This window comes from Populus euphratica, unplaced genomic scaffold (genome assembly GCF_000495115.2).
Source record: "Populus euphratica unplaced genomic scaffold, PopEup_1.0 scaffold76.1, whole genome shotgun sequence".
NCBI classification, from domain to species: Eukaryota; Viridiplantae; Streptophyta; class Magnoliopsida; order Malpighiales; family Salicaceae; genus Populus; species Populus euphratica.
The window spans coordinates 1,301,760-1,328,661 of record NW_011499890.1 but is presented as its reverse complement, the minus strand read 5'-3'; the positions used below and the strand labels follow the sequence as shown (position 1 = coordinate 1,328,661).

The following is a 26,902-nucleotide window of genomic DNA, read 5'->3' as shown; positions in this document are numbered from 1 at the left end:
CATGGAACTGAAAATGATTTAGAGATTCAGAATGATGTCAATCCAGATAATTCAAGGAGCTTGGAGTTAAATATTGTTGACAATCTTGGTGTTGGTCCTGGTACTAGTAGTAGCACTAATGTTTCTAATATCGGTGCTGGTACTAGTAGTAGCACTAATGTTCCTTTAGATGGTAATGATTTTGATGACTGTTTTATGAATAATGAGGGAGACAAAGGCAATGAGGGTTGTTTAGTTTACATGACACACCTACAAACTGTTTGTTTTAAGTGTGTTAACTTTTAGTTATTAAAATACTATGGACATGTATGTTTTTTTATTTGAATTATGTATTTTAAGATATTTGGATATTTGTATTGTTTATTTTACTTTTATTTGAATTTTGTATTTTAAGATGTTTGGATATTTGTATTGTTTAAAATATTTTACTTGTGATTTTACGATTTTAGTTAAAATATTTTACTTGCGATTTTATGATTTTTATTTAAAAAATATTACTTCCGATTTTACGATTTTACGATTCGAGTTTACGAGTCGAGTTTATATTGTATGTTCCGTGTCGTGTTAAAAAAAGCGTTTTTAACAACCTTGCTCATCGTAACAACTTGCATCTTTTCATTGTATTTTTTTTTAGATTAATATGGGTGTTTGAACTAGCTTACGCACATCACAACTAATTTCACGGGCTCTGAAGTTAACGACCATGTAAATCTCCAATAGTCATCATATGAGCAATCAATGATTCAAACCTGAAACCACTGAGAGAACAAACCCCTTAGTTCCAAGTTCTTACCACTTGATTAGTACTTAAATGGTTTTCATTGCATTTTGATATGATGTTGAATGGTCGATGACCTCATTTTTTTTAATTTTTCTAGCTTTGTCATTGCTTGAGCCATCGATGAACGCCTCCAATTATAGCCAAATCTTCGATTAATAAAATTATATACCTCCCAGCCCGAAGAAGTCCTTTTTTTGTGTGTAATTTGTTTTATTTATTTATTTATTATTATTTTATTTATTAGTTAATTTTTTATCAATTATTTTTTTAACATTTAATTATAATTTATTTTGTTTTGTTTTTTCATAAAATCTCCAAGCTATCTTGTTGATGCTTGATTATGTGATGTCTTTTTTATTTTTTTCTTAGTTATCCAATATAGTTTTAAATTTATTAAATTTATCAGATTATATTAAACACTCTTATTATTTTTTTACATTGAAAAATTGATACCATCCTTATTATAACAAACACCAACGATATAGTTGTTTCTATAATTTTATATTGTTGTATTTATTTTTATATTTTAAAAATATTTTAAAAATTTTAATTTTTAATTTTTTATCTGTTTTAAAATAATATTTTTTTATATTTTCAAATCATCTTAATATTCTGATATTAAAAATAATATTTTTAAACAATAAAAAATAATATTTTAATATATTTTTAAATAAAAAATACTTTAAAAAATAATAATATCAACACTTCCAACCTACACTTCCAAATAGATTCATAATCTTAGATGCAAAAGCTTGCTTTTATGTGATGCATGGAATCGCCATTACTAAATTTTATCACAGTAGACTTTAACAGTTGACGTACCTCTCTTAATTAAATTGGACTTTCGTATTCTTATTTTTCTTTTCATACGTTATTTACAATGTCTTGCATAATAATAATTCTATCAGATTTCATTTCTTGAATCCATCGCATTGCACTGAAAAAGTAAACATTAATACTAGAACACAATGAATAATCCTCGTAACAGCATCTTTTTATTATATTTTTTTATTTATTTACGTGAGGTGTCTGGGTCAGCTTACACACACTATGACTAATCCCCACAGCCCATTGAATACCCTGTAAACCCAGTAGACATGTAAGACACCACAAGGATAATAGGCGTGCACGCCAAAACTCGAACTCAGGTGCAGTGAAAGGAGACAAGTCCTTCCACCCCTTTCATTGTATTTTGATATGATGTTGAATGGTTGATGACCTCGCTTTTTTTATTTTTCTAGCTTCGCCGTTGCTTGAGCCATCCCTGAACGCCTCTAATTATAGTCAAATCTTCAAGCGCCCCTAAATACAAGGTTCTAAGAAATGCAATAATTGTTATTTTTAAAGATAGGTATTTTTTTAAAAAAGAATACAATAAAATATATTTTTTATTTTCTAAAATTTATTTTCATTGTAACATATTTGAACTATAAAAAACATCAAAGAAATATCTTAAAGAAAAAAATACAAATTTTCATAAAAAAAGATTAAACCATATATTCAAATATATCATGTAGTCTTTTGACCTCTAACAACTTGGATGCTTTCCTAACCATTTAGCATCTCAAAGATGGTCTTAGCTTGACCTTACCCTAATATAACTCGAGCTTGATTACGAGACATAATATTTGATCCGTGAAGACCTCAAACTTATCCCAACTTAATCTTTAAATATCTTGCTTCCATCATAGTACGATAAGTTGTTCACTCAAGCCATTGCGAGTTCAACTCGAGCTCGATCTAACTTACCGGTATTATAGGTCTATTCTCGATCCAAGCCCTAAATGTTTTGAGTCTAAATCTAATCTTTACTTTGTTGTGGACTTGATTTTAATGAAATGACTATTTTGAATTCGACTTGGCCTCAATTATACTGTGATGATTTAAAAATTCTTTTTTATTTGGTAAAGGATTTATTGAGAGAATCAATTGCTAGTTATTTATTTATTGGAAATGTAATGACCAAAGTAAACAAGTTTTTATATCTCACCTTGGGAACTAAAAAAGAAAATAAAAACGAAAATGATATTAAACAATATGAAAATTTGCTTATAACCAACCCCAACTGCCCGCTCGAGACCGGCCCTTCATGTCAACGTTAAATGCAATAAATAAATAAAAGGAAACCCTAGGCATTGAATGTCACAATTCACATAGGAACTAGGTTAAGCCACAATCAAATGGGCTTTGCTTCTTTCTAGAAAATCGAAGAGAAAAGATCATTTGCTAATAAAAGAAAAGATCTTGAACCCATCACCGAACGAGGAAAAATGGTAAGATTTCTCGTTTGTTGTTTCTTAACGAAAACAAAAATGGTAATGACAAAAAAAAACGAAAAAACGAGAGATATTTTAACTCAACTTACCTGTACTTTCCCTCTTTAACTTACTTTTCAATTTTAATTAATAATGCCTAAAATAAATAAATAAATAAATAAAAAGGGCCTAAAAACAGAATCTAAAGTGTGTCTTGGGCGTTTCAATTGAAGTATTTTAAAATTTTAATATTTTTTAAATTATTTTAACATGCTAATATTAAAAAAAAATTTCAAAATTATTATATATATATATATATTTAAAAATTTTTCAAAATTATTATATATATATATATTTAAAAACAAATATTTGTAAAACCAACCATTTAAATCCTGTTTTGGGATACGATGAAGAAGAGCAAAAACCAAACATCATTATCTTTATTTCCCCGACTACCAACTTCCCTCCATCGGTCGGTTATCACTTGGTCAATTGCCCACATCTTGAGGACGTGACAAAATAATATTTTGTTTTTTTCCTTTTCTTTTCTTTCTTTTTTCTCCTTTTCTTTGTAGGTTTCGCAAACCCAATAAAAGATTTTTTTTTTAATATATATAAATATCTTACAGTATTTATAATCAACTCCTGTGGTGGTGATATTCGATACTCAATTCACTCCAACATTAGAACAAAACCCTAAGGGTTCTTGTAAGAACCAATCGCCGCCGGATTGATCTTCTCCTTTAATAGAAGTAGAAAACCCTTTTCCTCTCTTGTTTCTTGAAGAAAAATTTCTTTTCTTTCGTTATCTCTCTTTCACATACAATTTTTTTGGATGTAAACATGGTGCGCAAAGTTGTGTGATTTGTTTCTTGAAATTGATTTGCACGACAGGAGAGGAAAAACCCATCCTTCTATGTTGCTGTTTTATGCTTGAAAATGGAACCTTTTTGCAGCTAGGATTGGGTAATTGTATTCATCCATAAGGTAGGTGTAAAAGTTTTGATCTTTTTTCTAGTTAAAAAGTTACCATCTTCAAGCTGTAAGTAGTGTCTTGGCTATTTCAAGCGTATGCAAGCTTTTATTTTCGAGACTATTTAGGGTATGATTATAAGTTGTGGGTGTTGATCAGTTTTTGAGTTGTTATAGTGGGTAATGGTCAAATTGGAGTCTTGAATATGTTATCTGAACTGGGCAGGAGACCGATGATAGGAGCTAATGATGGATCATTCGGTGATGATTTAGAGAAGGAGTTAGGGTTATTGTTGCGTGAGCAACGTAGGCAAGAGGCTGATGATCGTGAGAAAGAGCTCAATTTGTACAGGAGTGGCTCTGCACCTCCAACCGTGGAGGGTTCATTGAATGCAGTCGGGGGCTTGTTTGGTGGTGGAGGCCATGGTGGCGCCTCTTTCTCTGACTTTGCTAGCGGAAAAAATGGGAATGGGTTCATAACCGAGAAGGAGCTTAGGTCTGATCCAGCTTACTTATCTTACTACTATTCGAATGTGAATTTGAACCCAAGGCTTCCGCCTCCTTTGCTGTCGAAGGAGGATTGGAGGTCAGCACAGAGATTGAAGGGTGGGAGTTCTGCTTTAGGCGGGATTGGAGATAGGAGGAAAGCTAGTGGAGCTGACAATGGTAATGGTAGATCAATGTTTTCAATGCCACCGGGGTTTGAATCGAGGAAACAGGACGGTGAGGTTGAATCAGAGAACGTTTCTGGCTCCACCGAATGGGGAGGTGGTGGGCTGACTGGTTTACCAGGATTTGGATTTGCCAGCAAACAGAAGAGCCTTGCTGAATTCTTTCAGGTTAATTTCTATGATTTTGCTTAAGTCATGTTTCCTTTTGTTTGTGAATTTCTACATTTTTGCGTGGTATCTTCTTTTTATCTTCATGGCATCAAGAATATCATTGGATTATTTCCTTGAAATTTCAGATGTGGTATTCATTACTTCCTATTAAGGTTTGACACGTAATCTGATTTGTGCATGGAAGAAATAAAGAAGTGTTTTGCTGTCCTTTTCTGATTGCCTACTTTTAATGTTATTGAAAATCAGTTTTTTTTTTCTTGGGCTATTTTATCCGTGTTTGTTGAGTTCTCTATGGCATGCAATCATTTTGCATTCAGTTTGTTAGTGTGCAAGTATGGTATACGTGATGTATCAAGAATATGGCCATGACAAATTGATACGATAAATAGTTATTTTTATGCTCAAATACTTGCGAAGTAGTGAATGAACTGCTCAGTATGTTTAACTTGTTAAGTCTGAGGAGCTGTTGGTTGTAATGTGGGATTTAGTTATGTCTGTGAATGTTCAGAGGCCATTATGAGGCCTATGCAAGACATGTACTTTGAACTTGAGCTTTGGATTGTGATTGAGTTTCAAGTGCATCATATATGGCCTAAAAGTTGCCTCCTTTGGATTGTTCACTCCACTATTATTCTTATGATCTGGTGTCTTGTATCCATGCAGGATGACTTGGGCCGTACAACTCTTTTGACAGGCCCCCCATCTCGCCCAGCTAGCTGTAATGCATTTAATGAAAATGTTGAGACCATAGGTTCAGCTGAAGCAGAGTTGGCTCATTTGCGCCGTGAATTATCATCTGCAGATACTTTACGATCGAGGGTGAATGATCAGGGCTCATCTTCTGTTCAAAATATTGGCCAGCCATCTTCTTATAGTTATGCTGCTGCTCTTGGTGCCTCCTTGTCTGGGAGAACTACTCCTGATCCTCAACATGTTGCCAGGGCTCCTAGTCCTTGTCCAACACCCATTGGACAAGGGAGAGTTACAACATCTGAAAAGAGAGGCATGGCTAGTTCAAACTCATTCAATGGCATCTCATCTGGTATGAGGGAGCCTGCAGAATTTGCAGCTGCCTTTTCTGGCATGAACCTGTCAACAAATGGTGTAATAGATGAAGAAAGCCATTTGCCATCACAGGTTGAACAGGAGGTTGACAACCACCAGAATTATCTCTTTGGTCTCCAAGGTGGTCAGAATCATCTGAAGCAAAATACATACTTAAAGAAGTCTGAATCTGGGCATTTACACATGTCTTCTGCTCCTCAATCTACCAAATTGTCATATTCTGATTTGGTTAAGAGCAATGGTGGTGAGCCAGACCTCATCAGCTCATCCTTGATGGCTGATAGGCAGGTTGAACTGCAAAAGTTGGCTGTTCCTAGTGGCAATTCTTACATGAAAGGATCACCTACCTCCACCCTTGGTGGTGGAGGTGGCTTGCCTTCACAGTATCAGCATCTAGATGGTATGAATTCATCACTTCCAAACTATGGACTGGGTGGGTATTCCATAAATCCAGCACTGGCATCCATGATTGCTAACCAGCTTGGCACAGGTAACCTGCCTCCATTATTTGAAAATGTTGCTGCAGCATCTGCTATGGCCATCCCTGGAATGGACTCACGAGTGCTTGGAGGAGGTTTGGGGTCTGGAGCAAATCTAACTGCTGCTTCATTGGAATCTCATAATCTTGGGAGAGTGGGGAGTTCCATAGCAGGCAGTGCTCTTCAGGCTCCTTTTGTTGATCCGGTGTATCTCCAGTACTTGAGGACTCCTGAGTATGCTACTACCCAGCTTGCTGCTATTAATGATCCCTCAGTTGATAGGAGCTACTTGGGTAATTCATACTTGAATTACCTTGAAATTCAAAAGGCTTATGGTTTTCTGTCATCTCAGAAATCACAGTATGGAGTCCCATTAGGTGGTAAATCTGGTAGTTCTAATCATCATGGTTATTTTGGGAATCCTGGCTTTGGTGTTGGTATGTCATATCCTGGAAGTCCCCTGGCAAGTCCTGTCATTCCAAATTCCCCAGTCGGACCTGGGACTCCCATAAGACACAATGAGCTGAATATGCGCTTTTCTTCTGGAATGAGTAACTTAGCCGGGGGCATCATGGGACCCTGGCACTTGGATGCAGGATGCAACATAGATGAAAGCTTTGCATCATCCCTATTAGAAGAATTTAAGAGCAATAAAACTAAGTGTCTTGAACTTTCAGAAATTGCTGGTCATGTTGTTGAGTTCAGGTATTTATTGCACAAAAAATCATCATATGTTCATTCATTATGTTATTGTTTCGATTTAATTCAATGATTTGTAATCACTTGTGAGCAGTGCCGATCAGTATGGGAGCCGATTCATTCAACAAAAACTTGAGACTGCCACAACGGATGAGAAAAATATGGTTTATCAGGAAATCATGCCCCAGGCTCTTGCTCTGATGACTGATGTGTTTGGTAATTATGTAATTCAGAAGGTACCAGATATCTATGCTTTGTTAATATGAACTTTGTTATGTTTTTATGGTTTCTTCTTATGAAAGTGTCTGTATTTGTATATAGTTTTTCAAGCATGGGCTTCCATGCTTTGTTAATATACACTTATGTTTTAATGGTTTCCTCTTATGAAAGTTTATGTATTTGTATATAGTTTTTCGAGCATGGGCTTCCATCACAGAGAAGAGAATTGGCTGGCAAGCTTTTAGGTCATGTTTTGACACTTAGCCTTCAAATGTATGGCTGTCGAGTGATCCAGAAGGTACCGTTAGCTTTTCTACCATGTTGCAATTTAATGTTACATGATACACCCTGATATATCTTCATTTGTGGATTATATTATGATGGTGCCTGAAAGTATAATTCTGAGGAAACAAATGTTCACTCCTGGTTCATGTGAAAAGTGGTGGTCAAATGGCCCAAAAGATCCTTCATTATTGGGGTTGTGGACACCAATTTGCATCATGCAGTGTCCTGCATTTGCACCTTGGTGACAACAAAGTTGCCTATTCGGAAGGGTGCTTATGTAATTGTGTCTTGCTTTGGCCATTGCACCATAGAATAGAGTAACTTGCCTTGATTATGCACAAATTTATGGAGATCCTTTGAAAACACTCACCAATCAACCTCAGTCCAATATTATCAAGTGCACCTACTGAAGTTGTTGACTGTAACATATTTTTTTTTATATTGTTCAGGCCATTGAGGTTGTTGACCTAGAACAGAAAATAAAGATGGTTGAAGAGCTTGATGGTCATGTAATGCGGTGTGTACGTGACCAGAATGGGAACCATGTCATCCAAAAGTGTATTGAATGTATTCCTGAAGATAATATTCAGTTTATTGTCACAACATTCTTTGATCAAGTTGTGATTCTCTCCACCCATCCATATGGGTGTCGTGTGATACAGGTTTGAAATGGTTTCTTGCATTTTTCAATTCTGTGGACCTTTCTGGAAGTAAAGAAAATTACATGGCCATTTCTTTAATTTGCAGAGGATATTGGAGCACTGCAAGGATGCAAACACACAGAATAAAGTTATGGATGAGATTTTGGGAGCTGTTAGTATGTTGGCACAAGATCAATATGGAAATTATGTGGTTCAGGTTGGTTTTTCCGTTCAAGGACTCCCACTTTGGATGCATAAATGCCACTACCTTTCTGATTGAGTCTTATAACTTTTATCTCATGTAAGCTACTGGGTATGGACAGTACAGTTCTCTGTTTTTCATAAAAGAATTGGTCTTGATGTTTGCTTACAATTTATGAAAAGTGGTCCAGGTATTCTTGAGAAAACAGGAAGTCTTAGCAATGTTTAGGAATTTTAATGTGTTTTTGATACAGCTTGGCTGAATCTCCAGCTCTATTGCCTTCATGTCTCTCATCCATTATCTCTGTCAGTGCTTTAGAACATCCATTCCTGCTTTGGAAGCTCAATCACGTGAATGAGTTTCTTGTCATTATCCCCCTTTAAGATGTCGTTCTATTTGGTAATTAGATAAATACAGTCATCAATAGAGTGTATTCCACTGCTTCTCTTATTTCTCTTACGAGAGGTATGTGCACCCCTGTATTTTTTTGAACTGACCAATAACATTTGAGTGCTACATATGCACCCCTGTATTTATTTGTTCCATATGCAAGCATACTGATAATATTTAAGAAAGAGATCACTTGTTATGGAATTATGAATAAACTTTCATTTCTAAGATACAGATGCTGTCATTTCTTTTGTTACTGTTTTATGGAAGTTGGAATTTCTTCTCTGGATGCTGCTTATTAGCCATGCTGTATGTTTGTAGAAATTACATTTCCCAATTATTGTTAATCACACTTGTCTTGTTTTATTTTTAATCTTTATTGATTTGATTGGGTGCTGGCTTCTGTTTTAACAGCATGTGCTGGAACATGGGAAATCTCATGAACGATCTGCTATCATCAAGGAGTTAGCTGGGAGGATTGTTCAGATGAGTCAGCAAAAGTTTGCCTCCAATGTTGTAGAGAAGTGTTTAACATTTAGTGGTCCTTCTGAACGTCAACTACTGGTCAATGAAATGCTAGGCACCACTGATGAAAATGAGCCTCTTCAGGTTTTGCAACTTTCTATGCACTTTTGCTTGCTAGAATCAAAGAACTTTGTAATTTTCAACTATCTATATATATTTTTGTGCGGGTGTGCTTTTTCTCATGTGCATTTTTCAAATTTTGCATATGCCCATATAGTTATTAAGCATGATCATTTCCCAATTTCTTCTGCTAATTTTTCCCCTAATCTGTCCAGGCAATGATGAAAGATCAGTTTGCTAACTATGTTGTACAAAAAGTGCTGGAGACATGTGATGACCAACAGCGTGAACTGATCCTTACAAGAATAAAAGTTCATCTAACTGCATTGAAGAAGTACACCTATGGAAAGCACATTGTTGCACGTGTAGAGAAACTTGTTGCTGCTGGGGGTAGGCATTATTTCATGCTTATGATATTAACCTGATTTTGATTTGTAAATATGTCTGTATATTTGAAGTAAGACTAGTACCTTTTCACCTTCGTTGGGGACCTTGGCAGGGCACATACTAGTAAATTTTTGTACTGTTGTCACTCAGGATCCCTGGGAACCTTGGTGGAGCATTAGGTTCTGAAAGAGGAAAGGTTAATGTGTTTAAAATAGCTGCTCCATGTGGTTTGAACATATCTAATCTGCCTCTCTCATTTGCAGTTTCAGCCTGTTTGAGAGCATGATTAGTTACCTGGAATTTACTGTTGCATCTTGAAGTTATCTGCCAGTTATTTGCTCATAAATTTCACCAAACCAATAATTGACTGAGTTATTTTGCATTACTATGGGTTTGCATGCATTTGCATTTGCATATAAGCATATGTTTTGCTTTGGAAAGTTGTCATTCAGTACCTGTGTTTACATTCTTCAATTGACTTCCTCCAAAAAATGAGCCTATTGTTATATGTTTCATGAACGCTCTGTTGATTGACAATATAAATGTATAACTGAGACATGTTTATGTAAAGAAAGTTTATGCTTTCATTACCATTTTCTCCTCTATGGAAACAAAACAGACCTGGTGTATGCAATATGAAGCCGGTAATCCTTTATAGCTCTTATGCTTTATAGCTATTTTGTTCTGAACTATATCTCATGTCATATTGCTATGTGGTAGTAAGACCATAGAATTTCTTCATCGACGACTAGCTCTCATTAATCTTAAATTGCTTGCAGAAAGGAGAATTGCCGCGCAGTCCCTGCACCCTGCTGCTTAGTTCTAATAGGAAAGAAAGTTGTTTGTACAGCTAACCGAAGCTAGTGTGAGCTTCCTCTCTTTCTTCCTTCCTGTTTTAGAGCTACGTATTTACCTATCTTTTCAGAGAGGTATGGGCTGTTCGAAAATAAAGCTGCTTGTACCTGAAACTGTACATTCTGTAGTTTAAGGTTTATACATAGAGTCGAGCAAGCTGAGGTTCAGATGTTGAATACAACCCGATGCCCCCTGCAGAGGAGTTAAATGACATACGACTTTTTAAGGGTTTAAAAATGTGGAGGTAGTCTAAACGTGATATGTACAAATGTTGCTATGTGGAGAGCTGCTAATGTTTAGGTGAGGCCAGAGTTTCATTCTCATGTATCCGGATTTGACTTTTTTTCTCTCTTAAAGTACATTTTTCTTTCGTTATTCGAGCGTGGTTTATGTTTGTGCGAGTGTGACTGCTATATATCTATAATCGTGTCATGATGCTTCTGTGGTTCTCTTGCTCCTGCGTCTCTTGCTAGAGAAAGAACAACCTTGTTCAGTTGTGATTTCTCAGCTTTTATTTGTCTTCTGCGCTCCCCATTGGGGCTGATCAAAGTTTGCTTGTTAGGCAGGGAAAACCAAATTTTATCTTCTTTCGAAGTTCACGAATTCTTTTAATGAGAGTAATAACAATACTATCCGAACATAGAACGAGCACTCTCTCATAATTGCTTCATGTGCTGTTGGGATCATCAGTCATGCTATCTCCCTGCTTGCAATGCAGTTTTGAAAGGGTTGGAGAGATGTTTACTAGCCATTAAATATCACTGTATCCACTTTCAATCTGTGGAGTTTACAGACAAACAGGGAGAGACATGTATTATTATATTTGTTGGTGAGAACTCTCGAGCTTCAATTTTCTTGGAGTCCAAGGGTGAAGAATCTAGTCGAGCTTCAACGAAACTAACCAGCAGTTGTTTCACCTACGTTCAAGTGAAACAGCTAATGTTCTAGAAGAGCAGGTTAGCTTCTGTTTTAAAAATATTGACATGAAAAATATATAAAAAAAACCTCGCAATAATGTTAAACACACAAGGCTGCAATTTCCGTTTATTGAGTCAAATATGTAAGAAAACTAGTGTGAAGGGACATAATTGTTCCTCGACACTGGGTAATACGGAATCAGCTATCACCACATATGAACAAGCAATGACATAGCAATGATATATGACTAACCAATGAGATGTATGGTGTTTGGTAGTGCAATAATAATAATTTTTTAAAATATTTTTTATTTAAAAATATATTAAAAAAATTATTTTTAACATCAATCAAATAAAATACAGTATAAAAACTACTCAAGCTCCGCTCTCGTAACTTAAATGTTGCAAACTTACAGTTACAAAACACCACACAAGCTTACATGGGACTCCTAAAGTAGCTGATCTTCTGCTCAAAGCCTCTTGGCCCAGACCCTGCTGTCACCTTTCTCTTCTCCCCTCCCTCCTCCTTAGGCTCCTGTTCCTTCTGAAGCTTCTTCGTCTCCCTTTTCTGCAAGAGATTTGTCACTCCCAGGTAGATTACCTGCAACCAAACAAGCCACCTCAATTTAGCAACAGTCCACATTCCAAAGTCAAAACTTTTATCAGCCGCAGTAAGAAAAGCCATAATATTATGTGAATCTTGAAAAGTAGTGATTAGAAATCACCTCAACGATGAGAATGGATAGAGCAGGCTGGAATGATAGTGCCGCCTCCACCATCATTTGTGGTGGGCAACGTCTGATGGAAACTCTCGAAGTGGGGCTGTATCTGAAGGCACGACGACTTCTTCAGGGTTGGCTTAAATTCTCCAAATTTGCATGCTCCTTCAGAACCTCCTCGACCACCAAACCAATAACTTACTGTCATTAATTTATGGTCATATTCATGCATTTAATAATACACGCATGCACGTACTATTCCTAGGAAATTCAAACATTTTTTTTTGTTTTTTTTATACTTTATATTAGAACATGATATATTAATGACAAGTTTCTTTTATTAAAAAATAACAAATATATTAAATTGGTTTACGATAGATGTCTTAGAGATGTAATTCTCACATCGACCATGATACTGCTAGAAAATACACAATAATATATAACATATAATGTTATATAATAATTATACATACTGGATAAATCACTTTTTTAACAAACAAATGCAGCCTAATACATGTGCTTAATAAATTAAACTAACCCTGTATGTGTTTCTTTTTTCATTCTATACATTAATTTTTTTTTGCATGTTTTTTTTAACCGCATCTTTTAATTTTAATTTTTTAAAATTTGGTATTGATTTTTTTCTTCATTTTTTTTATAATTTTTTAAAACTTTTAATTTTTTTCAATTTCATTATTTAATTAAAATTTTTAACTTGTTATTTTTTAAAAACCAATGTAGCCCTCCCTTTCTTTGTGGTTTCTTCTTTATTTCTTTTGTGAAATTAATTTTTTTTTAATTTTAATTCAAAATTACCCATCCTCACATTTTTTTTTAAAATTTATTCTTATTTTTTTTTGAATTTTTTTTTGTGATTAAGTTTTTTCTATCTTAAATTTTATTATTTGAAATTTTATTTATTGAAAGCTAGGATTTGTGGTTTTTGCAAGTTTAATACTTCTAAACAAATGGCTTGAGTATTAAATTTTATAAGCTAACATTGATTTTCATTGTTTTTTTTTACTTATTTCTTTTTCCATTTTATTAATAAATATTGATTATTTTTTATTTTAAAAATAAGTTTCATGATTTTCTTTATTTTTTTATAGGGTTATCTCGGTCTTATATCCTGACTTGTGAATTTAATGAGTTAACTCTAATGGATTGCTTTTTTTTTTTTTGAGTTTTGATTATTTCTCCTTTTTTTTTATATCCTTTTATATGATTGATTTTTTATATTTTATTTTTTTATATTTAATTTGTTGAGAATTGTTCTCATATATATGATTCAAGACAATAGTTTTATAAACTAACAAGGGTTGATATCAATTTTTTTAATGATTTTTTTCCCATCTGATAATACATTGGTTTTTTTTTTAAAAGAGTTTCATTATTTTTTTTTTATTTTTTTTTATATTGGGTTATCTCGATCTTATAATCTAATTCATGAGTTTGACGAGTTAACCTGAATAAATTTAGACATTTTTTTTACTTATAATTTTTATTTTTTTATATCATTTTTTATATTTTTTTCTTCAATTTTATCATTTAATATTTAATTAGTAAAAAATTAAATTTTAAAGTTTTTTAAATTTATCGTGTTTAGTCAAATAACTCAGATAATGGATTAAGACTAGTTGATATCGTATCTTTTTCTTTTTATTGTTTTCATTGTCAACGTTATTTTTTTTTAAAAAAACTTGCTTATATAACATCATTTTTTTTCTCAATTTTTTTTATTTTTATCTAGCTAACAATAGAGCACTAGTCACGTTACTATATATTTATATATCTGGTTATTTATAATCAACTAGCAGTGATTAGTGTTGGTAATGAATAAGGATATGCGCCCGACAAAGTACGTAATGGAATTTCTTAACAACTGAACCACTGGACTGTTTAGGTTGTGAATTTTTTTTTTCCCGTTTGATTAATTAGAGAATATATCACGTCATTACATGAGGTGAGGCAAAGCTAATCTAAAATATTTTAGAAATGAAAATTAAAAAAAATATCTAAAAAAAATCAATGAAATATTGTGAAAGAGACTCGTTATACTGTGGATTAAAACAATATAATAATAATTTTCACCACAGCAAAATCCAATGAATTGGCCTTCAAGAGCAATATATATATATATATATATTGGGTTTATTTGTTATTATAAAATCAATCAAGGTTATAATGGTCTTTCCATATTTTTTACATACAATAAAATGATTTATTTAGCTTTAAAAGAAAAAGGAAAAAAATAAAATACTAAACTGCTATTTAGAGGCTTTCTAGTCATTTTAATTTTTTGACATAATAAAATGATTAAAGTGCGTAAAATTTATTAAGCAGGCTTATAGGGGCTTCTCAGTACTTTCATCATGGTTTTTTTTGGGGTTATATTTAGGGTGGCTAAGCCTAGAGACAATTTTATATTTTAATCAATACATAATATTATTAAAAAAATAAACATGGTTGGCTTGTGTTGATGTTCAATGCATTCTTCTAGCGGCATGTGACGTGCTATCTAGCAGCAGAATAGTGGCTTTCAAGATAATATTTAAATTATCTCGGTGTCCCCTCTACTATTAGGCAAAGTGCATGGCAAAATGGTTAATGGATTTCCAGTCTGACATCGATAACCTTTCCCCTTATTCTTTTCTCTTGTTTTTTTTTATATTTTTTATGGATGATTTTCTAAAATTTTAAATTCAAAGTAATTATTTAATTTATTTTTTTTACATTTAATTTATGTTTTTTCTCTGATTATTTAATTTATTTAGAATGATTTATAAAATTGAATTTTTTTAATTGAATTTTTTTATTTTTTATATGATATATTTAGTTATATTATTCTGATTGTTATTTATTTTATTTGAGACGATTCTTAAAATTTATTATTTCAAGTGATTTAATACTTTGATTTTTTTTCTATTAGATTTAATTTTTATTTTTGTATTGTTATTGTTTTACTTTGAATTTTTTTAAATTCATATATATTTTTTAATTTTATACTTTAATGTTAAATTAATTATGAAATTAAGCTTTTTGATTAAGTATGAATCTAGAATTTAACGAATAATGAATTTAAAAAATTAACCCATATTTATGATAATTAGTTGAGTTTGTTTGATTTTCTTAAATATTTTTTACAATTTTGTGCCTTAACATTTAATTAATTAGATATAATGCTCCATTAGTTTTTTTGTTCTCTATAGGATTTCTCACTTGTTTTGAGGATAATATGAGTTATTTTAAATCATTTTATTTTTTATTTTATTTTAAATTTAATTTTTAAAAATATTTTTGAATTAAATTAAATTAATTAATTGAATACATGCATTAATGCTGGCTTCATAATACTTTATTTGATTTGTTTTATATATTATTAAATTAACATGACTTATTAAACTCATTCAAATTCACATCTTTTTATTTTTTTTTAAATATTAATGTAGCTTGAACATTTTTCTTATATCACAAAAAATTGAACTCCCCTAGCAGCGTGTCTCATGCCACCATCTAATAATATACAAAAATATGCTGGGAGGTTTTTTTTCTTCTTATTATTGTCATTTAACACAGAGAAAATAATTAACACGTCACCATCAATTCTAAAAGAAACAGGGAATTAAGAATTATTGTTGCCATCATCGTATCGTCGCAATAATTTATATTCGGGGACAAATGATTCTTTCAATTGGCATTACATTATTATTATTATTTATTTATTTTTTAAGAAAAATGCAATTGAGAAAGTGTATATGTGGGCCAACCAGCTCATATTCTACCATATCCATATTTATTGAAATAACCACTAGAAAATCATTGAATATCTCTCTGGTTCATCATTTATTATTTCTTAAGAGAGAGCTTTAAATTATTTTATGTAAATATATTTTCTTTAATTATATTTTTGTCTGATTTAGCATATTTGTTTTTTATTTTAAAAATATTTTTTTAAAAATTAATATTTTTTATTTTTTATTAACTTTAAATTAATATGTTTTTAGTGTTTTTAAATCATTTTTAAGTATCAATATCAAAAATAATTTTTAAAAAATAAAAAAATTATTAACATGTATTTTAACATGAAAAACTATTTAAAAAATAATTAAAAATATACTTTCAAACAAACAAGCCTTTAAAAATTAAAAATAATTATTTTATATTACTCTTAAAATTATGAAAATAGAATTTTTTTTACTTACCTGAACTTATTCCGCTTCCACATCTCCTTCTCTCGCGTGTGCTAGCAAACCCTCGCTACGCGGAGAATCTAAAGAAAATGTGACTCAACATGTAGGATTCTATATGTATTTATGAAAAAAAATATTACTAAAAAGAATAGTTAATTATATGTATTTCTTTAACAGGATTATGCAAACAAAAAACATAGCATGTAACGAGAAGTTTTATATTATTTTAAAAAATGATTATTAATAATTATTTCATTGACTTATTTTAAGGGGAGATATAAATGGAAAGATGAGAGAAATTATATTATATCATGCTAAAAGTGATTTGATTGCTTTAGCATAGATTAACAAAAAAAACCCTTTAATTTTCTCTCTTTATTATTTTATTTTTATTTGACAATAAAAAGTGTTTTCTCCTTTTCTCTTACACACATATATAACTGTTTCTCTCCCATATTGTTACTTAATTTAAATAATTTAAATACAAATTTAAATGTATCAATGAGTTATACATAATATGATCATATTTTCTGTTATTTCTATAACAAAAATGTATTATATAATACTTGAAAGTGAACAGTGAGTTTTTCCTCATTCTCTATCAAACTTTTATCATGCTATTAGAATTTTTTTTTATGCATTGAATAATTCTTCAATTTTTTTTTTTTTATGTATAATGGCTATTCAAATCAATTCAACAAACAATCCAAATTCATCCAATCCAACCACGCCAACAAATTCAACCATTCTCTATAATAATAAATTTTAACTCATTACCATAAACACTTCTGCTTAAGCCCCACTTAAACTCGCTATCAACAACTATATTTATTAGAAACTTCAATTCCAAACTCTTTTTATTGACTATAATCTTCTTGGTTATATTGATGGATTCAAACCCTGTCCACCTATTACTATATTGATAAAATCCTGCCTATAACATATAGATTTATCAAGATCAGTTTATTTTCAATGTTTTTATTGGTTCACTTTCACTTACAATCGTTTTATTTGTTGCAAGACTCATAACATCAAAGGAAGCATGAACCATTTTAGCCAACACCTATGCTAAACCATCACGTGGATGTATTAAACAAGCCAAGACTCTTTTAAAAAATTCCACCAAATGTAATTTAAATATTATTAGCTTTATTCAATTAGTTAAAGCCTGAGCAGATGAGTTTGCAATACTTGGTACACCAATAGATGAGGAAGATCTTACCGAAAAGATTCTAGATGAGCTAGGAGAAGATTATAGAGAATTGGTCCTTGCTATTCAAGCTTGTGATAACTCTATCTTATTTGATGAGCTTCATGAGAAATTGTTAATATTTAAAGTCTCTTTTAAAGGGAAAACAAAGAGATTTACTCATTTTTCAACAACTATGAATCCAACAAATAAAACCAGTAAAATCTGGAGACATCAAAACTCCATTTCTAAGTGGCATCTCAATTCTTATAGACAAACATGTTGGTACCCATCACTCATTTCCCATCCACATCCCTGTGATGGTCGTCCATCATCACATTCATAATTGGGCTATTGCCAGATATGCAGCACTCAAGGCCACACAACAAAAAGATGTCCATCATTCTAAGTGATTCCTATTCAATCATCCAACAAGGCATTTACACCACATTCCAGTAATTCATCAGCTCCTTGGCAGCCACAGGCTCACTTTACTACTAATGTTGCCTCCAACAATTCAACTTGGTTGCTTGATAGTGATGCTTCTCATCATGTCACAATAGACCTAAATAATTTATCTCTTTATGCTTCTTATACTAGATCTAATAATGTCATGATTGGAGATGGAATGGGACTCTCCATCACTCATATTGGTTCAACTTCTCTTTTCACTGATTACTCTACATTCAAATTAAATGATGTTCTTTATGTACTTGATATAAGAACAAATTTAATCTTTATTTATTAGTTTTGTGTCACTAATAATGTCTCTGTTGAGTTCCTACCAATGTGTTTTCAGGTGAAAGATCTTCACAAGGGGCCAACTTGATGTCAATAATGCTTTTTTACAAAGTCATCTATTAGAAGATGTTTATATATCTCAGCCTCCGAGTCTCATTAATTTTGATCATCCAACATTCATTTGTAAGCTTCGTAAAGTTATATATGGCCTTAAACAAGCACTAAGGGTGTGGTACTATGAGCTTTCTTAGCGTCGATATATTCAAGATCTTCTTGCTCGGACCAATATGACAGGTGCTAAAATTGTTTCTACCCCACTGCCTACCTGTCCTCTTATTAGTTTACACTCCGAAACAACTCTCTTTGATCTTATAGATTACTGCACAATTATGAAAAGTCTGCAATACTTGTCGACGACATGCCCAAACATCACTTATGCAGTCAACAAGTTATCATAATACATGTATCGACCATCAACTGAGCACTAGGTTCTTGTCAAACATATCTTGTGCTCTTTATACGGTACATTAGATGAAGGGATTATCATTTATTGTAACTCTTTAAAATCTCTTCATGCCTTCCCTGATGCAGACTGGGCTGGCAACAAAGATGACTACTCCTCAACTTGCGCCTATTTCATGTACTTAGGTCGTAATCCTATCTCTTGGAACTTAAAGAAACTAAAGACTATTGCATGTTCTTTAACAAAAGCTGAGTATCGATCTCTTGCAGCTATTGTTGTTGAAATAAAATGTCTCTATTCTTTCTTGACAGATCTTGGAATAAATTTACCCTACGCTCCTACAATCTATTGTGATAATATTAAAGCTACTTATCTATGTTCTAATCCAGTTTCCCATTCAAGAATGAAACATGTTGTAATAAACTTTCACTTTATTCGAGATCAAGTCCAAATCGGTTCTTTGTGTATAGCTCATGTTCCCTTCAATGATGAATTTGTTGATGCACTTACAAAATTGTTACCCCGCTTTAAGTTTCAAACTCTCAAAACCAAGATTAACCTTTCTTACCGCGACTTATCTTGAGGGGGCATATCTCATGACAATTATTCTTTCATATTGTTAATTAATTTGAATAGTTCAAATACAAAGCTAAGTGTATCTATGAGTTGTACATGATAGGATTTTATCTTTTGTTATCTCTATAACAAATATGTACTATATAACACTTGAAAGTGAATGGAATAGTAAACTTTTCCTCTTTTTTTTATCAAACTTCTATCATATTTCTCCTTTTCATATGAAATTATTATTGGGGTAATATAAAATTTCTCAAAACTTTATATATTTTTAAACATGCACACATATATGTATATGTGTGTGTATATTTTAAAAATCTGATTATTAAAGAGATTATTTTATTAAAAAAAATCACATTACATTGCAAGTGATAGCCTTATGGATTACATACCATAATATGTTTTTTTTATTCAAGTCCCAAATTGATGAATTGGGTCTTTGATAAGCCATTAACACCCCTAACTTATACATTTATAAGAGTTTTCTTTCTTATAATTACACTTCCTTGTATTCTAATATAAGATGAGATACTTTATATGTATAGGTTTTTTTCTTATATTTTAATGCATGAAATGGACAATCGCTTCAATTTTTTTAATAATTTAAATTATAAAACAATTTATTTTATATTTCATGAAAAATACTATGTATAAATATATATTTATTTAAAGAGAGCTAACAACCCGAAGCTTATTAAATAAAATATTTCTTTTTCCTATCACCTAAACCTGTTATTTGAAAGAGATGGTTGCCTTGTTTAAAATATAACATGTTACTGTTTTATATGGTTAAGGTTGTTGTTTTTAAATTATTTTTTTAAATTTATTTTTAATAATAGCATATAAAATAATTTATTTTTAAAAACTTTAATACGCAAACACTAAAAATAAAAAAGTTTGATCAACCACTAAAATTATTATTTTTAAATAAATAAAATAAAATAAAATAAAATAAAATATATTATTATCGAGCCTTTCTTAATTCTTACTCGTCCACCGCTCCAGCTGTACGCCAACCCACGGCTGTCTCATGGGTCCATCCCTTAAGAATAATAAAAAGAGTAGTCGTACGGCAAAGGCGGTTCTAAATTAAAGGTTCTCCTGAAATTACCAATACAACCTCAAAAGTGCAACCCCTTTGCCGACTTGGCATTGAACAACCAGCCTTTTTCACACCAGTTAAGTACTTTCACTCCCCCAATCTACCAGGATCCACATCTTACGTGTCCGTTCTTCATTGGATTACTTCACATGTGTCAAATAGAGAGGGCGAGTATCCGTCTCCTTCTTCGAGCTAGGAAGTGAGAAAGTGAAGATATTTAGAGGATCAAAAATATCTGGCAAAGTCATCCACGTTGGCATTGGTGCGAGACCAATCCATCTGGAACTTCTATCAGATATTGGGTTAATTGTATATTCCACCCCTATACTTTTCAAAGTTCAGCAATATGGTTCATATGCTTTTATTTAATTCCTGATCAGTTAAGAAAGTAGTTGATAGTTCTCCGTAATTAAAATTTTAACCTTAAATTTTCTCAATTAGAGTTCTTAGTTTATTAATTTTATTTTTATCTGTTAACGAAAATTGTATTAAATTAAGAATAGAGAGATAGAAGAAATAAAAATAAAAGTAAAAGGACTACATTTATAATATTATAGGGATGCTAAAAATACGATGAGCCCATTGGATATTTCCACCTTGCTCTCTCAAGAAAACACCCTCAAATTTATTTTCCTTCCCTTGTCTTTCCTGAAAACCAAACAATCACGTCCACTGCTTCCCTTAATTATCTCCAATTTCTTCTCTGACTCCGATCCGCTTCTCTTTCCATTTCAAAAAAAAAAAATATTTTTTTTCTCCAAAAATTAAGCTACCATGGGAGAAGAAGTGAAAATGAGTGAATACGAAATCAACGATGGTGAAGATAACATCAACGGAGACGATGAAAGAGTTGCAGTGTGGGAGATAGGATTACCTACACCTGATGATCTAACTCCCTTATCACAAACGTTGATTCCACCTGAACTTGCTTCGGCCTTCAGTATCTCCCCTGAGCCTCAGCGTACTCCACTCGATGTCAACCGCGCTTCTCAGACCACTCTCTCCAATCTCCGCGGTCAATTAAACGCCTTATCGTCTATTAACTTCAAGTCGTTCAACGAAACGACAGGTCAAACGCACGACCCTGTTGTAGTTGATTTAGATAATAAAACCGGAGCGGTGGATCGGGACGGGTCTGGATCCGAAGCGAGGAAGTTGAGGAGGGTTGATTCGGAAGAGGAAGATTCAGCTTTGAGGACCGAGAATTCGGTGGAAGACCCGTCTTCTGCGGCGGCGAGGACTTTGAAACGGCCACGGCTCGTGTGGACCCCTCAGTTGCATAAGAGGTTTGTTGACGTGGTCGGCCACTTAGGGATTAAAAACGCGGTTCCGAAAACGATTATGCAGTTGATGAATGTTGAAGGTTTGACTCGCGAGAATGTAGCCAGTCATTTGCAGAAGTACCGGCTTTATTTGAAGAGGATGCAGGGGCTGTCGAGTGAAGGACCTTCTGCTTCTGATCAGTTGTTTGCGTCCACTCCTTTGCCGCAGAGTTTTCCCGAGAGTAGCGGCGGCGGCGGAAATGGGAATTTTGGAATCCCAATTCCGATGCCTTATCATCACCCTGCCACGGCGGGTGGGATGATGCCAATGCCAGTATATGGACATATGGGGATGCAAATGGGGAATAACAACGGTCATCATAATAGTAGTGATAACCACCAGCATCACCAAGTTAGTATTAATGGTCATCAAAACGGGTATAATGGAAATGTTGCTCATGGTCATATGTTTCAGCAGAGGGATTGGAATGGGAATCATTATGGTTCATACACGCATCATCCTCATCAAGTTGCACCTAATGACAACATGTGATGTTGGGAGGAGATATTTATTTTTTGGCACGCTATAGAGAAAGAGAAAAAAGAGGTTAGTGCATCCATCCTCTCCAGTGTCTTCCACTATCATGCCTGCAGATATACTTCCTTAAGATGATAATAACAAAACATTATGCTTACAGTTCGTGCATCCACAAACCCCTTGGCTGATAATACTTGTTATAACTGGGGGAGTGACAGTCGAATATTGATGGTCCGTATGCATGTTAGCATCACTGTTAACAAAAAATAAAAAAATAAAAATTCAAGCTTTTTCATGACTACTTAATACTTCCATTGTCATGACCCTTAATCTGAAAGAGCTTATTTCGAAGATGAGGGAAAAAAAAAACTTGCTAGTTGAAATATATGTTAATTTGCACCCTTGTACTGAAGTAGGCCCGTCTATAGATGCTGGGAGGTGCATTTTGCTGCATCCGTCGCCGTCCTACCTTCGTCTCAAAACTTTTAGGTCTGCCAATCAGCCTATGTATTTTGAATGATGTTTTTTATACATTTGGGTTTACAATTCATTTTCCCCTCTCTTTTGTCCTTTCGATTCTATTTTGCATAATGTTGTTATGTGATGGTTTATGTGCAGATCGATTTAGTATGGTTAGAATTTTGCTTTTCTTTTTCTATGACACAAGTCAATCAGGTACCAAAAAAGAAAAGAAAAAAGCTTTTTCCAGCAAAAAATAAGGTATTTATATTTCATGATTTGATGCAGTACTTATGCTGGAGTGATCGTTAATCATTTTCTTTTATTTTTCTTGTATTGAGAATGAATTATATAGCCGACTAGCCGTATCTTGCCAAGTAGTGCGATCTCTTTGAGCTGATTTTGATGCCCTTTGATTCAGACTTGCACTAACTTTGAACTTGCAGGTTTGTAGCCTACCTTTGTTTCAATAAGGTCCCCATTACAGGTTCCAAGATTCCCATCCCTGCTAATTGCATACTTTCTGTTATTGGACCTTTAGCTGACTGGCTGAGAGCTATTTTTTTTTTTTTTTTTTATAAATTATCCCTTTTTCTGTAGATTCTGGAGATTGAGCAACCTGATGTAACTCTTGTGAGTTGCTGATACTTCCGCTTTTCACAGACATTAGAGGGTTCGCAGGAAGAAATGCGTGGAGGCATATCCAAGACATTAGAGGGTTCGCAGGAAAACTTTGCAATCCTTCTTTGAATATATCTCTAACTGTGGTTACCTGATGGCAGCCGGAATCTCACATATTACTTATTGCCACTTCCACATTGATAAGTCATAGCTTACATTCTTAACTAGTTCTTCAATTGATAAATGCTATTTTTTTTTTTGTATTATTGGATATGTTGAACTTTCTTTTAGGGTAACATAGCAAATCTTTAAAGGAACGCTACGCAAAGTCAGCCTGTCAGCTTTACCTTTTTACCTCTCTGTTTTTACCTCTAATTCTTATTCATTTCTAGTTGTCTTGAAAGTTTGCTGATTATCGAACTTAGTAGCTGCGTGTACTTGTATTAACGCTGAAAAATTGAACTTTTATTGGAAGCCTTTTTAAATTTTGGTGGAAATTTTCCTTATGGAAGATTCTATTTTTATTTTGAATGTTTTGTTCGCATTTCTGCCATGTTTAAATTATTGTTTACTCTTATGAGGGAAATTATACATTTGACTTTTCGGACGTGAAATTGAGTTGTAGGTCTTAAATTCCTAGCTTGTAATAATGGCACTATCTCTATCTCTGAGGGGGGAGTATTAACATAAGAGTCTTGTTGAATCATGGAAATATTTTGAATAGGCTTTGATCTAATGCTGGTTGCTGCAGGTACGAAGTTAATGTATTGAAAATATTAATTATTGAACTAACAGGCAATTAAACCATGGGTTCATAAAATATGCATCAAATGCTGCTGTTCAAGGATTTATATAACTAAACTTCCTATTTTGACAGAAGAAACCACCTGTCAGACGAGGATGGTTGTTGATATACAATGGCTTCTAGACAACAGGGCAGGATCAACCCCTCATTTTTTATCCTGGACACTTTTGAATTCGTCCCCCATGGCTCTGCTAATTTCTCAGCTGTTGAAATCTGTTGAGATGTTTTATGTACTTTTTATTTAGGGAAAGGGTGGATATTCTGAATTTTTCCTGTCTCTGAAATTGCTCCCCCCTCTCTGCAGTAAAAAGTTTAGTAAAGCAACGAGAAGAATGTGAATTAAATATAATTGATAAAAAATAAAAAAATGAAAGAAAAATAAATAAGAATTACTAAAAAGGAATTAAAGTTAATATAAAAATAAAATTATATCAAATTCTAAGGGATGAAGTTAAAAAAAAATAAAAAGTATTCCATATATATAATAATTAAAAATTGAGGAAGAAATTTGATTTAATAAATAAATAATAAGATTTTTTTTTAATTTTCTGTAACTTTTATAAATTATATTCCACTCAAAATAAAGATAATTTTTTTTTTAAAATCAAGTGAAATTTTTCTCTCACTTAAATGTGTTTTTTATGAACTAATTCTTCTAATGGTAAATAAACCTAAGAAATTTTTAAAAAATTACTTTTCATAAAATAAACAATACAATCTAATTATAACAAGTCACCTTTGTATTTGTTGAATCACAATGAGTTTTACTTTGGATACTAGCAAAATAAAAAAAAATGATAAAATATCATAATTTAAAAATATTTAAGGAAATAACCGATTTAACAAGTTGCCCATGATATCTACAAGTTGTAAGCCACTTGTATTAATTCATTCCATCAAAAAAATCTAGTTGAGCTACAAAAATAATATAGAGATAAATGAATCATTCCCTATCTTTAACAATATATATATATATATACATATATATATATATATATATATATATGTATATATATATATATATTGTTAAAGATAGGGAATGATTCATTTATCTCTATATTATTTTTGTAGCTCAACTAGATTTTTTTGATGGAATGAATGTTATCATCATTAAAATTTTGATGTGTTCATTATTAAAAGTAACAAGTAACTTATTTATTTTTAGATGATTCTTGTAGTTTATTTAATGATATTATTAAATTTATCTTGTTGAAATTTTTAGATTTTTTTAATGATTTTAATAATATTATTATAGGAGCTTTGATAAGTTAAACTTAAGGTTTTTTTCTTTCTTTCTTTCCCTCCTATTTTCGTTGTAATTTGTGACAATTTAAGAAAGTAGTTAATGACACATGCAATGAGTTGATGTTATCCTTAATTAATTATAAATTATATTATTTTTCTGATTTTTTTTAACGAATGAAATTCTAAAATAAAAAAAAACTGAATTATATCAAATATTATGAATCACTGATAACCGTGCATGCTTAACTTTTATAGAACAAATAGTAGTGTTTTAAGAATATGTTTAACACTACATTTTAAAAATAATTTTTAAAAAATTAAAATTTTTTATTTTGAATTAATGTATTTTTGATATTTTTAAATTATTTGAATATACTGATTTCAAAAATAATTTTTAAAAAATAAAAAAATATTATTAATATACTTTTCTGAGTAAAAAACACTTTAAAAAACAACCAGAACAATTCTCCAATCCACAATCTAATTCTAGCCTCAAGTCTATGCAATCTTAAATTAAAAGCTGGAAAATCATTAGCAAGAACTGAATTGCAATGTTTTGTTCTAAATTCTTGACGTAAGAAATGGCAGGTTTTTATTTAATTTTTTTTCCTTAGCCAAAACAAAAAAAAAACTTTTAATTTGGGGTTTCAACTCAGGTTTCCGAGTTCAAATAAAAAAAGAAATTGCTTCCACATCTCATGCAACAATCATCTCCTTGTTCTTATGTAAATTGTGTTTAAAACGCAAAAATTGGATAGTAGAGTTTTATATAATTATCATATGCCAGTGATGATAACATTCGGATATCAATTGGAGAATTCTAAGAAAGTGAAGTTGGAACAATCTGTTCTCTTTTAATCAAAGGGCTTCTCTTCTTTTGGACAACAAATTCTCTTAAAAGTTGATGGAGAATATGGTGAAAGAATCTGAACTTGTTTGTTTTTGCAGCAGGAAAATTATTTTTCTAAAATGTTTTTTTTTAAAATTAACTTTTAGTATTTTTGAATAATCTTAGTGTGATAATATCAAAAATAAACTTTAAAAAATATAAAAATATTATTTTAATATATTTTTAAATAAAAAATATTTTAAAAAATAATCCTTATCTCAACCTCAAATTCACAAGGAATAAAGATAGCCATGCATGTGACCACGAGTTAAAGAAACGTTGGGCAGAGGATAAGGAATGAAGCACTTTATGCCATGAGACTTTTGTAGTATAAGAGTGGGCAAATTGCTCTTCATTATATTGCGTGAAAAACAAAACTCATTTCCTTATTTTTGCCACAAATATGAAAGCAAAAGGCTGCGGATTTTGTTTTGAGGGGTAGCCGAGGCCGAAAGAGAGCTGAAGGGTTTTGGTTATTTCCTGCTATTCTCTGCCGCAACAGTAGCAGAAACAGGAAGAGCTTTTGCAT

The 26,902-nt window shown here is 32.1% G+C and overlaps 2 protein-coding genes, 1 long non-coding RNA gene and 1 pseudogene across 9 annotated transcripts; all 4 read left to right on the top strand.

The window, feature by feature from the left end:
- The window catches only part of LOC105131163 (uncharacterized), an 8,415-nt pseudogene extending 8,130 nt beyond the window's left edge, over nt 1-285 (top strand).
- A 173-nt stretch (nt 286-458) lies between these two features.
- On the top strand, nt 459-26,902 carry LOC105131134 (uncharacterized). The gene is made up of 3 exons (XR_843377.1): nt 459-597; nt 12,205-12,209; nt 26,892-26,902. It is a non-coding gene; the product is annotated as an uncharacterized LOC105131134 (long non-coding RNA).
- On the top strand, nt 3,669-11,058 carry LOC105131132 (pumilio homolog 2-like). Of its 3 annotated transcripts, none has more exons than XM_011033951.1 (10): nt 3,669-4,847; nt 5,514-7,099; nt 7,188-7,329; nt 7,503-7,610; nt 8,047-8,259; nt 8,345-8,455; nt 9,245-9,439; nt 9,631-9,805; nt 10,582-10,667; nt 10,786-11,058. In XM_011033951.1, the coding sequence occupies exons 1-9, from the start codon at nt 4,215-4,217 to the stop codon at nt 10,620-10,622; spliced, it is 3,204 nt and encodes a 1,067-aa protein (XP_011032253.1). In that variant the 5' UTR covers nt 3,669-4,214; the 3' UTR covers nt 10,623-10,667; nt 10,786-11,058. The 3 variants fall into 3 exon arrangements, with proteins under 3 accessions (XP_011032253.1, XP_011032252.1, XP_011032254.1); XM_011033952.1 differs by having other exon boundaries at nt 3,670-4,023; nt 4,235-4,847; nt 10,582-11,058; XM_011033950.1 differs by having other exon boundaries at nt 10,582-11,058.
- LOC105131133 (transcription factor LUX) lies at nt 21,136-23,931 on the top strand. 5 transcript variants are annotated; one of them, XM_011033959.1, is made up of 3 exons: nt 21,136-22,423; nt 23,260-23,300; nt 23,414-23,931. In XM_011033959.1, exon 1 carries the CDS (start codon nt 21,329-21,331, stop codon nt 22,367-22,369), a length of 1,041 nt encoding a protein of 346 aa, XP_011032261.1. In that variant the 5' UTR covers nt 21,136-21,328; the 3' UTR covers nt 22,370-22,423; nt 23,260-23,300; nt 23,414-23,931. The 5 variants fall into 5 exon arrangements, with proteins under 5 accessions (XP_011032261.1, XP_011032260.1, XP_011032258.1 ...); XM_011033958.1 differs by having other exon boundaries at nt 22,973-23,300; XM_011033956.1 differs by having other exon boundaries at nt 21,137-22,843; nt 22,973-23,300.